The 12,384-nt window shown below is 41.9% G+C and overlaps 8 protein-coding genes across 8 annotated transcripts; 5 read left to right on the forward strand and 3 right to left on the reverse strand.

Annotated features, from left to right (window-relative positions):
* Positions 1-201: 201 nt before the first annotated feature.
* Positions 202-1,407, forward strand: NPL3 (mRNA-binding protein NPL3; the record flags this gene model as incomplete). The annotated part of the gene is made up of 1 exon (XM_003678900.1): positions 202-1,407. One exon carries the CDS (start codon positions 202-204, stop codon positions 1,405-1,407), a length of 1,206 nt encoding a protein of 401 aa, XP_003678948.1.
* Positions 1,408-1,911: 504 nt separating this feature from the next.
* On the reverse strand, positions 1,912-3,726 carry UBX2 (Ubx2p; the record flags this gene model as incomplete). Its single annotated transcript, XM_003678901.1, has 1 exon — positions 1,912-3,726. The coding sequence occupies one exon, from the start codon at positions 3,724-3,726 to the stop codon at positions 1,912-1,914; it is 1,815 nt and encodes a 604-aa protein (XP_003678949.1).
* Positions 3,727-3,884: 158 nt separating this feature from the next.
* On the reverse strand, positions 3,885-4,703 carry TRM9 (tRNA (carboxymethyluridine(34)-5-O)-methyltransferase; the record flags this gene model as incomplete). Its single annotated transcript, XM_003678902.1, has 1 exon — positions 3,885-4,703. One exon carries the CDS (start codon positions 4,701-4,703, stop codon positions 3,885-3,887), a length of 819 nt encoding a protein of 272 aa, XP_003678950.1.
* A 446-nt stretch (positions 4,704-5,149) lies between these two features.
* GPI17 (GPI-anchor transamidase GPI17) lies at positions 5,150-6,712 on the forward strand (the record flags this gene model as incomplete). The annotated part of the gene is made up of 1 exon (XM_003678903.1): positions 5,150-6,712. One exon carries the CDS (start codon positions 5,150-5,152, stop codon positions 6,710-6,712), a length of 1,563 nt encoding a protein of 520 aa, XP_003678951.1.
* A 190-nt stretch (positions 6,713-6,902) lies between these two features.
* On the forward strand, positions 6,903-7,907 carry TAF11 (TATA-binding protein-associated factor TAF11; the record flags this gene model as incomplete). The annotated part of the gene is made up of 1 exon (XM_003678904.1): positions 6,903-7,907. The coding sequence occupies one exon, from the start codon at positions 6,903-6,905 to the stop codon at positions 7,905-7,907; it is 1,005 nt and encodes a 334-aa protein (XP_003678952.1).
* A 6-nt stretch (positions 7,908-7,913) lies between these two features.
* On the reverse strand, positions 7,914-8,900 carry PPM1 (leucine carboxy methyltransferase; the record flags this gene model as incomplete). The annotated part of the gene is made up of 1 exon (XM_003678905.1): positions 7,914-8,900. The coding sequence occupies one exon, from the start codon at positions 8,898-8,900 to the stop codon at positions 7,914-7,916; it is 987 nt and encodes a 328-aa protein (XP_003678953.1).
* A 762-nt stretch (positions 8,901-9,662) lies between these two features.
* On the forward strand, positions 9,663-11,687 carry PPZ1 (salt homeostasis regulator; the record flags this gene model as incomplete). Its single annotated transcript, XM_003678906.1, has 1 exon — positions 9,663-11,687. The coding sequence occupies one exon, from the start codon at positions 9,663-9,665 to the stop codon at positions 11,685-11,687; it is 2,025 nt and encodes a 674-aa protein (XP_003678954.1).
* A 246-nt stretch (positions 11,688-11,933) lies between these two features.
* Positions 11,934-12,359, forward strand: GPI19 (phosphatidylinositol N-acetylglucosaminyltransferase GPI19; the record flags this gene model as incomplete). The annotated part of the gene is made up of 1 exon (XM_003678907.1): positions 11,934-12,359. The coding sequence occupies one exon, from the start codon at positions 11,934-11,936 to the stop codon at positions 12,357-12,359; it is 426 nt and encodes a 141-aa protein (XP_003678955.1).
* Between the last annotated feature and the right edge of the window lie 25 nt (positions 12,360-12,384).

Here is a 12,384-nt window from a genome sequence, read left to right on the forward strand (position 1 = left end):
GTGCTAATGAGCTTGTTAGTGACCTCTTCTAGTCATTGATTGACCCTCTTCCCTCAGTACGAGGTTTTACCATCACAGCCAACGATTTTCACATATTAAACATTTTTTCACCTGGGTGGCAAAATAAATAACTTTGAAGAACTTTAAACTACTTTCGATTACGTTCCGAAGAGTTAAAGAAGCCTAATTCAGTACCTTGAGATGTCTGAATCCTACGAGCAACAGCCTCCGGCTGAAGAATACCCAGAAGCACCAGTTCCTACTTCTTCGGGCGATATAGATATCGAACAGCAACCACCAGCTGAGGAAGAGCAAAAACAGCCAGAGGAAAACATGCCTCCTCCTACTCATGAAGGAGAAGATTTGGAACAACGTCATCGTCCACACCATGAGGATCACGGTATGATGGAAGAACACCATCATCATCATCCTGGCCCTCAGCCTTATTATCCTCCTCCTCCACAACCTGAAGGTGAGTTATCTACTACTAGGTTGTTTGTGAGACCATTCCCATTCGATGTACAGGAATCCGAGCTTAATGAGATTTTCACTCCATTTGGTCCTATGAAAGAAGTTAAGATTCTAAACGGATTTGCATTCGTTGAATTCGAAGAAGCCGATTCTGCTTCTAGAGCCATTGAAGAGGTGAACGGTAAGACTTTTGCCAACCAGCCTTTAGAAGTTATGTTCTCTAAACTGCCACCAAAGAGATACCGTATTGTCCTCAGAAATCTACCTGAAGGTTGTTCGTGGCAAGAACTGAAGGATTTGGCTCGTGAAAACAACCTAGAAACTACTTTCTCGAGTGTCAACACCAGAGATTTTGACGGGACCGGTGCCTTGGAGTTCCCAACTGATGAAGTTTTGGAGGACGCCTTGGAAAAGCTCAATAACATTGAGTTCCGGGGTTCTGTGATCAGTGTTGAAAGAGATGACAACCCGCCACCAATTAGAAGATCTAACAGAGGCGGTTTCAGAGGTCGTGGCGGTTTCAGAGGCGGCTTTGGCGGTGGCTTCAGAGGCGGCTTCGGTGGTCCAAGAGGCGGCTCGGTGGCCCAAGAGGCGGATTCGGTGGCCCAAGAGGCGGCTTTGGTGGCCCAAGAGGTGGCTTTGGTGGCCCAAGAGGTGGCTTCGGTGGCCCAAGAGGTGGCTTTAACGGTCCTAGAGGCGGTTTTGGTGCTCCAAGAGGTGGTTACGGCGCCCCAAGAGGTGACTATGGTGGTCCAAGAGGTGGCTTTGGTGGTCCAAGAGGTGGCTTTGGTGGCCCAAGAGGTGGCTACGGTGGTCCAAGAGGTGATTATGGTGCTCCAAGGGGCGACTATGGTGCTCCAAGAGATTCCTACAGAACCAGAGACGCTCCTCCACGTGAAAGGTCTCCAACCAGACAATAAGTGTAACCAAGAATAATTGTTCTGTTGAAACAATTTCTTTTCCAATGTCATGGATGTATCAATATCGAATGAAGATCAAACATGAAAAGTCAATTTTATTTTATAGTGGATTTTATTTTTACTTATCTCCCCCATCCTAGTGTGATGTATTCAAAGCGTTCCAATCATAAATAAACTGTCCAAACTTAGGAATCACAATCATAAGGAAGCATACTTCGGAACAGAATTAACGAAATTGTCCTTGAATGCACTCCCTTCATCATTACCAGTGGCAAACCAGTTCTGAACAACCAATTTTTTTCTTGCATTGATAGACCTTTCTGCGTTTTCTGCTTTTGATTGCCACGGTCATGAAGTCGTTGTAACAGTTTTTTGTATCATATTCTGCATCTTTAATTTAGCATTTATCACATATGTGATAACCTTTCTGACATTTTATCAGTTATTTCAATATACTAAAGTTATAGACCAAAGTTCAAATGAATGCGCAAAAAGCGGCCTGATAAGTTCGAATGAACCTCTATTCACTGCCACTCTCCATGCTCTCTTCGTCTTCATCATCTTCATCATCATCCTCATCGTCCTCGTCATCTTCCACAAGTTCCTCAACCAATAAACTACCTTTGGGCCATAACTGCGTAACTTCTTTCACTGTCATTTCTTTGTCAACTGGAATCTTTTCTCTGGGAAAAGGCGACACCAACTCAAAATCGAATTCCAAATCGGACGACATTTCATCTTTCCACTTCTTCAACTCCAGCTCGATAGCTTTGGTCAAGTTTTCAGCCTTTAACTCGTCTTTCAGTACTTCTCTGTCCTTGAAACATAGGACTGAATCATCTTCTGCGAGGGACTGAAGCTTATCAGCAATTATTTTCGACAACTCCTCCTGATCTTTGCTGTTGGTATCCAGATATAAATGGCAACCAATTTTGACATACAGGCTGTGTAAACTTGTTGTGCTGCTGAACTCTTTGACAAGTCGTAATCCTTTAGATGTCCTGATTTGAAGGGTAGCCACGGTACCGACGCCCGAGGTTGCAGGCTCCTTCTTCATAAAATCAGCGCATGAACGAAGCCATTGAAGATGTTTTACAGTTTCCTTTATCTTTTTATCCTTTTCCCGTTGTGTTTTATTGTTTAGCTCTAGTAATGCTTCCTCCTCCTTCATCTTGCGCTCTTCCGCTTTGACCCGATCCTGCTCCAAAGAGTTTTGATATGCATCGTCTTGTAGTTTCTTAATTTCCCTTGCAAGTAGAATTTCTGCTTGCTCCGTCCTACTGACTACTAACTCTGGTTGAAACTTTTCAATTGTTACTTTCAATGAATTCTCAAATTTCTTGGCAGAACTGATTCTTAGCTTGGATAAAACAGAGAGTCTTGTAACACCATTGACAGATCCTTTAGAATTGAGGACATTTCCAACTAACAAACATTCCGGTACATATTTGATCCTAAGATCTTGTGCGACTAACCATGTCTCTAACTCGTGAACGGAACCCAAATAAATGATCAACTCGTCCTTGTAACTTTCCAACATCGAGAGCACTGTAGGGTTTGATAGCACCTTGGATATAAACCTCTGTGAATTCACATCGGGATCCTCCTCATCTGAGACATCGCCAATAAAGACTATCAGCAGATACTTGAACTCGTCCTGACAAATCTTCAACGCTTCATTGAAACTCTGAGTGCTCATAAGCTTATTCAATCGTTCCAAACCTTGCCCATCAATTAAAGGTGATATCAACTGATCGAAAGGCGGCTGTTTCTCCTTTGGTCTGCTAGGTACTTTACGCACATTTGTCCTTTCATCAAGGTGGGAGTTGAATCCAAATGTTATTAATCCCCACAGGAGTGAAAGGACACTGACTCCCAATTTCACCAGTAATCTCGGAATGAACATCAAAATTATAATCAACGGACTATGTTGAGGGTTCATATTCCATACATCGCCATTATTCTTGTTCAATCCCACAACGGAGAAGACTTCTCGAAAGTTCGATGGGAGAGGTTTAACCACACGTAGTGACGGTATCAGATGAGCATCGGATGCGATAAATGGTGACCTCTCAGGAATTGGAGGGAAAGTTGCCGGGGTTGGAGGTCGATTTGGAATAGCAGGTAGTTCCTGTGCAATTATTGAGCTTTTCCAATCCCCATCGAAATAAAAACTCAATGCCCTTTCCAAATGCCAACCGTAGTTCTGCAGCAACCGTATGATTAGGGGCAAGTCATCCTGTGGAAAGTCTGTAATGACCCGAAATTCGTCCAACTTCTCCCGTTCTTCATGGGACAAGTGGAACACCTGCCCATTGTGCTCAATGATTGGCATCCTCAAAGTCTATAAATTACTCCAAACCAGCTGTAGGCTACAATCTGTAAATAGCTGTGCTTTTCAATGAGTAGTGTCATACTTAAACGACTAGTAAGTAATTGAAAAAAGATCACATGATTTTCTATATAAAGCCTATATGCGCTCAACCTCACCGTCTAGACCTCTGGTTTCTTCACCACTACGTACCAATTGTCCTTTTCGTAGCCACCAGAGACCAAAGATCCTCCTGCGCTTTCGCAGTCTTCTTCTAGTTCACCTTCTCGGTACAAATGGTAAAATCTGTACTTAGTTTGATTCTTCTCATCTTTTTGCTGACGATTCTTGATCTCTTGAAGGTCTTTTAGCCTCTTTTCCTCTACTTGTTTCCTCCAATTGGCAATGTATGCACACCTTTCTTTCAATGGAACTTTTCTAAGATCGGGCTTCTCTACTGCTTGTTTGGTAGCTTCCATCTGTGTCTTCTTGGTTTTAGCCTGTAGCACCCAGGGCACCAAAACATCCTGCTCCATGCCTTCACAGTACCCACGCCGGGAATTACCTTGTTCTAATGCCCAACAGTATATCAGTGCCTCTCCGCCAGCTTTCAATTTACTCAAAATATGACCAATGGCGGCAATTCTTCTCTCTCTTGTGGTCCAATGATGTACCACTGCTATGGAGATTGCAAAATCAAAGGTATTGTTTCTGTGCGGCAGTTGCATTCCATCGGCGACCAACACGTTATGGCCAGGATCAATCTCATTCGCACACTGTATAAGCCCTGAAGAACGATCTGATCCAATGATAAAAACATTCGGATTTACGTTCAAATACTTCCCATTACCACAACCAACGTCTATACCAATACTCCCCACAGCTTGACCGAGCAGAAATTTCGTGACTATGGGCCAAGGTTTGTACCTAGTCTCTGAAAAATGGCCCGCTATTTCATTGTAAACCTTATGAACGTACTCTTCTTCCTTCAGTTCAGCCATTCCCAACAAATATCCCAAATTAGATCTCAAAGCTAAGTTGGAATTTTTCATTCGAGGTATCTCATCGCTTAATTTTTCAGAGCTTATTGGTTTTTACACTAAAAGCTAAAGGCCTCACCAAAGCGAAAGAAGCTATTAGTTACACCAACAAAGGCTTGGAGTTGCCCTCTGGGTCATAATAAACCTGTGAAAACGTCTTAAAGGCATCCTGGAGGCCCAATTATAGCTTCAATACTGCATCTTGTAGCTTCGGCCTCGTCCAAAGAGACAATAGGTCTTTCTGATCACTTCAATTAATAATAAATCAGTAATCAAACTGATGTAGCAGTACCATTCTTGACCGTTTTTATTTCAATCAGTCGCCATTGTATCTCATTTGAACTTATCCAGTGTCGTGTGGATTAGCTGGCGAACGGTGAAGTGGCGGTTGCTGAGATCAGTGTCGAATGTGGGACGGTAATCTTCGAAAATACGTCGGACTGTGCTTTCTGGCATGTTATTTCCTGTTGGGAGTGCCGCTGTGGTATAAATTGACCAATATTTATAGAGCTCCTCTGCCGGTAGAGTATATCAAGTCCTTGCATGAGAATAAGTTTCAGGACGTGCACCTGGTGATACCTGTTTATATCAAGTCTGACACTTACCGCTTTCCTGATATTCATAATGCTGTGCAAATCCAAGTAAATCATCTGTTGAACTCAAAGAAACAGTACGTTGGGTGGTCGTTGCAAGTGTTGGCGTATGAAAGTTTGAATGCGACCGAAATCAAGTACAGTGACAATGAGTACCATGTAGTCTCCCTGGTATTGGATGATTTCGTTGGATACTCGGTAGCATATGATGCCAAGGAGACTACGGTTTTCTACAATGACGAGGCCATGGTGAATAACGATATTCCGTTTTACGTTGCACAATCGTTGGTCGAGCATACTTTTGCCCTTGAGTACAATCAGCTAGGTTCTGATCTATCGACACATGGGGATAGTATGGTTATCACTTACAATCCAAATATGCATCTGAGTATATCCCTGTTGAGTGGGGATGGACTACCAGTGGCATGGGAAATTGAGTCTACTTTACAACGTTATTTCACACCTTTCAGGGAATTTATGGCACCACTGGTCAATTTCACCGTTGATACAAATATCGTCTATTTCAATGACTTGAATTTACACATGTTGAAAGATCATGACTCAGTTACTTCTCAGGAACTATCTCATACGGTCGATTTGTCTGAGCTGTCCTCAATGAATTACCTCTCCGATTCTGGAGCCTTGAATTTGGCCATAGTTTTTCCAAGCAACATCACTACTCCGTCTGGTTTCAAATTTATAAATAGCACTTCAAACAGCTCGAGAATCAGTGATGATTGGCAAAGTTTTATTGTACCACAATGGGGGAATATCATCATCAATAGAAACCCACTGCCACCGAATGCTCTGTTAAAGGAATCCTACTTGACTCCCATCATGTACCAATTTGCAACTGATGTCTTTCAATTATTGGGACTCACCAAGGGGTCCCAGGACCTCTCATCCCCTTTCGTTACCATAGATTCATTCAAGCGGTTAACAATACTAAGAAATATCAACAAGGCAGAGGAAACTTTGTGGTCTCTAGTTAAATTAACCCAATCGTTTCAGCAAATGTCGATCCCCCAGGATGTTCTCAAAAATGCTACTGAGGCTTTGGATTTGAGACTAAAAATTATAGATATGTTGAACGATCCAAACCTAGGCGGAGATCTTGTCTGGAATGAAGCCCTGTCACTGAGCAACAAACTCGTTAAATCTTCAGAGACTGCTTTCTTCCACGGAGAAATGGTTCAACAAAATTTCTTCCCACAGGAGCACAGAATTGCCGTCTATCTGCCCTTACTTGGTCCCACATCGGTTGTCATCTTTTTCGGTTTTATTAAACTCTTAAAAGAAAAGCCTGTCGAAGACACCAGCGAGAAACAGGAGAAGGAAGTTATAAAGCAAGATGGCAATGATCAACTCGAAGATTAAGCTCATTACTGGCGTGATAGGGTAGCATGGCATATACGTTTTTAATTGGAAGGTTTAAAGCATTTTCGATATTATATATTACCTTTTTAATCGCTTTCGCGCATTGAAAAATGATGAAATTAAAGGCTGATTATCTTTGAAAGATGAGCCAGGCTGACCTCTGTCGAGGGACGTGTAACTATTAAACAAAATGTCTGAGAATGAAGGTCCGCTAGATTTGATTCCCACGGTTAACTACCCACCTTTGCTTACGAATGCGAATTATCTCTCCACGAAGCAGATGATCGATCAAGTTGTCAGCGAAGATCAGGAATACGTATCCTGGAAGCTAAAGAGTATGAGAACCGGTGGCACTATGAATTCCTACATGCAGGATTTTCTGAGAAAGACGAAAGAGAATAATAACCTTCCGATGGATAGCTCAGCGGAAGACCACAGCCCAAGTGAGGATGAGATCAACCATGTACCACGAAATATATGCTTTCCAAGGGATTTCTACGAAGAGGCCTTGCAAAAAGTTCCACGTCCTCGTGAAATAAGTCAAGATGAGCAATTCAAGCTCTTGGTTACAAATTTGGATGAGCAGCAGACTAATAGATTTGAAGTCTTCCATCGGACTTCTTTGAATAAGACCCAAGTGAAGAAGATTGCGGGAATGGTGATAAATCAAAGTGTTACGGAGAACATTCGTGTCTTTCTGCAAGCTATTGGTAAACTGTATGCAGGAGAAATTATAGAATTGGCTCTGGATGTAAGACAAAAATGGTTGGATGGGAGGATGATGATTGAGTTCGATCGTCGTAAATCGGTGGCCAAAAGACTAAAGAAATACCTCAAGAAGCTGACAAAATTCGTAGAAGGTAGTAATGACGATCACGAGGATAGTGTAGACGAAACAGAGAGCGATTTGTATTTCGATGATGAAGAGGATCAAATGGTACTAGTGGAGCAAGGTAACAAGCTACTGAAGAGCGAGAAAAATTCGCCTGAAATCCGATTGGGTTTGATCAACCAGTATAATAAACTTGTTAAAGAGTTTAACACAATAGATGTGAGCGTAGAAAAATATGCTAATAGTCCGATTCTACCAGAGCACATAAGGGAAGCATGGCGATTGTACCAATTACAATCGGATACACTTCCGGCAGCTCAGTGGCGTACCCAAGGGGAAGGAAATGGGTGGATGTTTAGGTAGAAGACTCTATTTTTGCCATGAAGCGGTCGATAAGACATAGTGCTTCTGCATGACTTTCAATTCTTCGATTTCATCGAGGAACTGTAGGGATCTGAGCCTCTTGTTCTCATCAGCAGAGATGCGATTCGAGAAAATTTCCCACATGTCAGTGACAGAGGCATCTGTGGTTGGAAATCTAGAGGCATATTTTTCCTTAGAGTTGTATATCATTAAAGTGGGCATTTCCAAATTTCTTGATTCTCGTAAATTTGCTTGCATAACACGACCAAATCGGTCGTTGGGCTCAGAACCGCCAATAGGATCATATGCTATCCACGTACCTGACTGGTAATAACTCACTATGCTCCCTATGAGCTTTTGAGATTCTTCCTGCCTCATATAACAGAGAAGACATTCCGTTATGATAATTGTTGTACAATCCTTCTCAGTTAAGTCATGCAATCGCTGCATAGTCTCCTCTAGACGATTCAGGTCGCTCGAAGCTAGTTTGTATCTCTCTGCAAACACTTCTCCGGTGCTTTCATCACGTTGCAAGTCAAGAAGGTTCTTTAAGGCTTCACTGTTCCAAAGTACTTTACTCTTGACACTAATAGAACTGTCATAATCAACATCGATATAAGTCAACGTGGGGAAATTTTGAAGCAACGGTATCATTCTCAGATCTGAACCGCAACCCAAGTTAATCACTTGTACTTTCTTGTCCTTACCAAGACTAGTCAAATAGTCATTGAGAGCCACATCAATGGATACAGTCCTAAGGTACGTCCCATAATTCATTACTGGGAATGAGGTCTTAACAACTCTATTAACTATAGAATAGATCCGCATGCTAACACTTTTCAAAGCTCTCAAGTACTCCATATGAAACTCTTTATACTGGTGGTAATTGCACCGGTCTACCTGTAACGACGGTGAGGGCAAATAGCCCTTCGCAATAGCGGACATCCTGCACGATAGAGCATCGTAATCGGTCTGTTGGACGACAGTTTCCATATTAATGCTATCAGTCTTGTTATCAATAGGTTTGACGATTTACAAATGAAGATCGATCTAAAATAGATAAACAGAAATGCTTTCAATAAGAAATGTTCTGATTGCCTAATTAAACAAAACTACGTCTTAGAGAAGCAATTCTCGTTAAACTGCTCTATGGCTTATAAACCAAGTCATTCATTAATCATAGCCGATCCTATCAATGTCGTCCATCAAGTCTAAAGATCAATAGACAGTAATAAAGCATTCAAGAATACGCAAATCACATTGAAATTGTGCTACAGTAATCTACACCTTCAGGAAGACCAAAGGTTAAACTCGATTCTTGGGGGTTTATAGCAGTTAATCCACTATAGAAGCTCAAACAAAGTATTATCGAGCATAGAACCATATAACAAGACCTATAAAATTCTCCTGTCAGACTCATTTGAGCCCAATCAGACCTCAGTTGGCTTCTTTTAGGTTCATCTCACAACTTTCACTTTTTAAAGAGCGGGCGATTTATAGAACCCCCTTTGCCTTGCAACGCAGGACAAATTTGATTTGTGTTTTCTTCATCTTAAGACCATACGCAAACAGAACAAGAGGTAAAGGCCATTCCTGAACCCTCAAGCATTATTCCACACGCTTGTGAGTTTCAGATATATTGAAGTTTCATTCTGACTTCTCCCTCGTTGGATCGATAACCTTGTGAAGGCCTTCGCGACAGGAGAACGACAAAGGAAAGAGATACCTTAATTACGGAGACTTCAAAGATTACTTATGGGTAATTCAAGTTCCAAATCGAGCAGAAAGGGCTCATCGGGAAAGTCTAGTGTAGATTCAGCGGCATCGACAACACATCCGTTCACTAGGACAGACACTTCTCAATCAGTCAAATCGACTAAATCTTCTAGATCATTACGATCCAGGCACTCAGAGAAATTCAGTGGAAATGGAAATGAAAATGCGAATCCTGAGCACTCTAGTACACCTCCGAGTCGAAAAGATAGTGGACTTAAGAACCACCGTTCGCATGAGCCTTCACAGGAGACCCTGGATAATGATAACAACAATTTTCTGCAACCGTTGACACCAAATTCAGAAAGAAGGCTGTCTTCTTCGAAAAGATCCAGTTTCAATACAGCTGATTTACCGCCGTCCATGATTCAAATGGAGCCCAAATCACCTATTTTGAAGAACAGCAAATACCACAGTGCTAGTATTCTTAACTATAACGAAAATGCATTAACGGACGATGACGATGAGGATAGGACAAATGAAAATGTTAGGACCAACAGTACCACTAGCGGGAGAAATCAACTGGACATCCTGCGGAATTCTTCTCGTCCTTCGAGTGTAAGAAGTAGCTCTTCGACAAAGCCTCGTAGGAGGTCGGACGGAGAACCCGGTGCATCACCAAGCCAGCATTTAATGAGTCGATCGAATTCGCATGCCTCATCCATACACAGTAGGAAGTCATCGGGATCTGCGGGGACCACTGCATACAGTACACCCTTAAACTCCCCAGGCGTTTTTGGGAAAAATGATGAACAGGATGATGATTACTTCGGAGCTGTGTCCTCTAATTCTTCTCAAAGAGATACCGTTGGAGCCGGAACAGATCCCAGTCATGTTAGTTCGAGCGATGGCACCACTAATGGTGATCACGGTCATCGTGCAGATGCTAAAAATTTTTCCCAACGCGAGTCAATTAATGAATACCCATCAGTGCTACCAATGGATCCCGAACTACAGGATGGCTTGATGGATGATAAGTCTTCGAGTAACGATAACATAAGGCAATCTATCAGTAAGAAAAAGAGAGTTGTCAGGCCAATTAATATAGACGAAACGATACAAAAATTACTTGACGCAGGCTACGCAGGGAAGAGAACGAAGAACGTATGCTTGAAAAATTCTGAGATTGCTAGGATTTGTCATATGGCTCGTGAAATGTTTCTATCTCAACCATCACTATTAGAACTATCTCCACCGGTGAAAATTGTCGGTGATGTTCATGGTCAATATGCGGATCTTCTGAGGTTATTCACCAAATGTGGATTTCCGCCATCCGCTAATTTTCTGTTCTTAGGAGATTATGTTGATCGTGGTAAACAGTCTCTTGAAACAATACTTCTCCTGCTTTGCTACAAGATCAAGTATCCAGAGAATTTTTTCTTGTTGAGAGGAAATCACGAATGTGCCAACGTTACGAGAGTATATGGGTTTTATGATGAGTGTAAACGTCGATGCAATATTAAAACTTGGAAAATCTTTGTTGATACTTTTAACACTCTGCCGTTGGCAGCCATCGTGGCCGGTAAGTTTTTTTGTGTGCATGGCGGTTTATCCCCAGTTCTGAACTCAATGGACGAGATCAGACACGTCAGTAGACCTACAGATGTCCCCGACTTCGGCTTAATTAATGATTTACTCTGGTCAGATCCGACGGACTCGCCGAATGAATGGGAAGATAACGAGAGAGGTGTGAGTTATTGTTACAACAAGGTGGCTATTAACAAATTCCTCAACAAATTTGGTTTCGACCTGGTTTGTAGGGCGCATATGGTTGTTGAGGATGGTTACGAATTTTTTAATGATCGAAGCCTAGTTACTGTCTTCTCCGCTCCCAATTATTGCGGTGAATTCGATAATTGGGGTGCTGTAATGAGCGTTAGTGAAGGACTGCTTTGCTCATTCGAACTATTGGATCCCTTGGATGGAGCAGCTTTAAAACAGGTAATGAAGAAAGGAAGGCAAGAAAGGAAGTTGGCAAACCAGCAACACATGCAAGTTCCACAATGAGTCGGTTATCAATTGTGATTTTAGCAATATCTAGCAACAATTTCGCTAAGCTAGGAATAATATCTGATGTAGATAATCACCACATAGTCACCTGTATATAGCACTGCAACCAACATTTAGTATTGAAATTTACAGTAAGAAAGGCTAGATCCATTTTTCAATAATTTGTTAAATAATGTTCTGAGTTCAAATGCTATATGAGTCGCAAATTGAAGTCATCGCACTTGAAGAGTCCAACCGGATAGCATGGACAAAGACTACGACAAGGAGTACGAATGGTTCTCGTACTACATATCTGTCACATCTGTCCTTATACTCATCGTAATATGGTCCGTCCTACCGGAGGATACTGAGGCTGGTTCTTTGCACCGTGGGGTCTTCAAAGTGATACTGGATGTCTTGCCACAGAGAAATTGGATCATTTACAGTCAATGTCTGGTGCTAATGGGAATGCTTTATACATATTTTGGAATTCTGATGTACAATGAGGATGTATTGATGGCACCTTTAGATGACTTACGCACTATAACCGATTCCAGGGGCGAAGTGGTCATCTGTGGAAGCGATAGTAAGATGTTGAAGGCTTATGCTTTCAAGGAGTCTAGTGGTATTATTGATCTGCCTATCATGGACGTCTGTGAGATACTATATTCTACCGATACGGTATCCTGAAGAAATAATGATAATTTTACGCAGG

This window comes from Torulaspora delbrueckii, chromosome 1 (genome assembly GCF_000243375.1).
Source record: "Torulaspora delbrueckii CBS 1146 chromosome 1, complete genome".
Taxonomy (NCBI): Eukaryota; Fungi; Ascomycota; class Saccharomycetes; order Saccharomycetales; family Saccharomycetaceae; genus Torulaspora; species Torulaspora delbrueckii.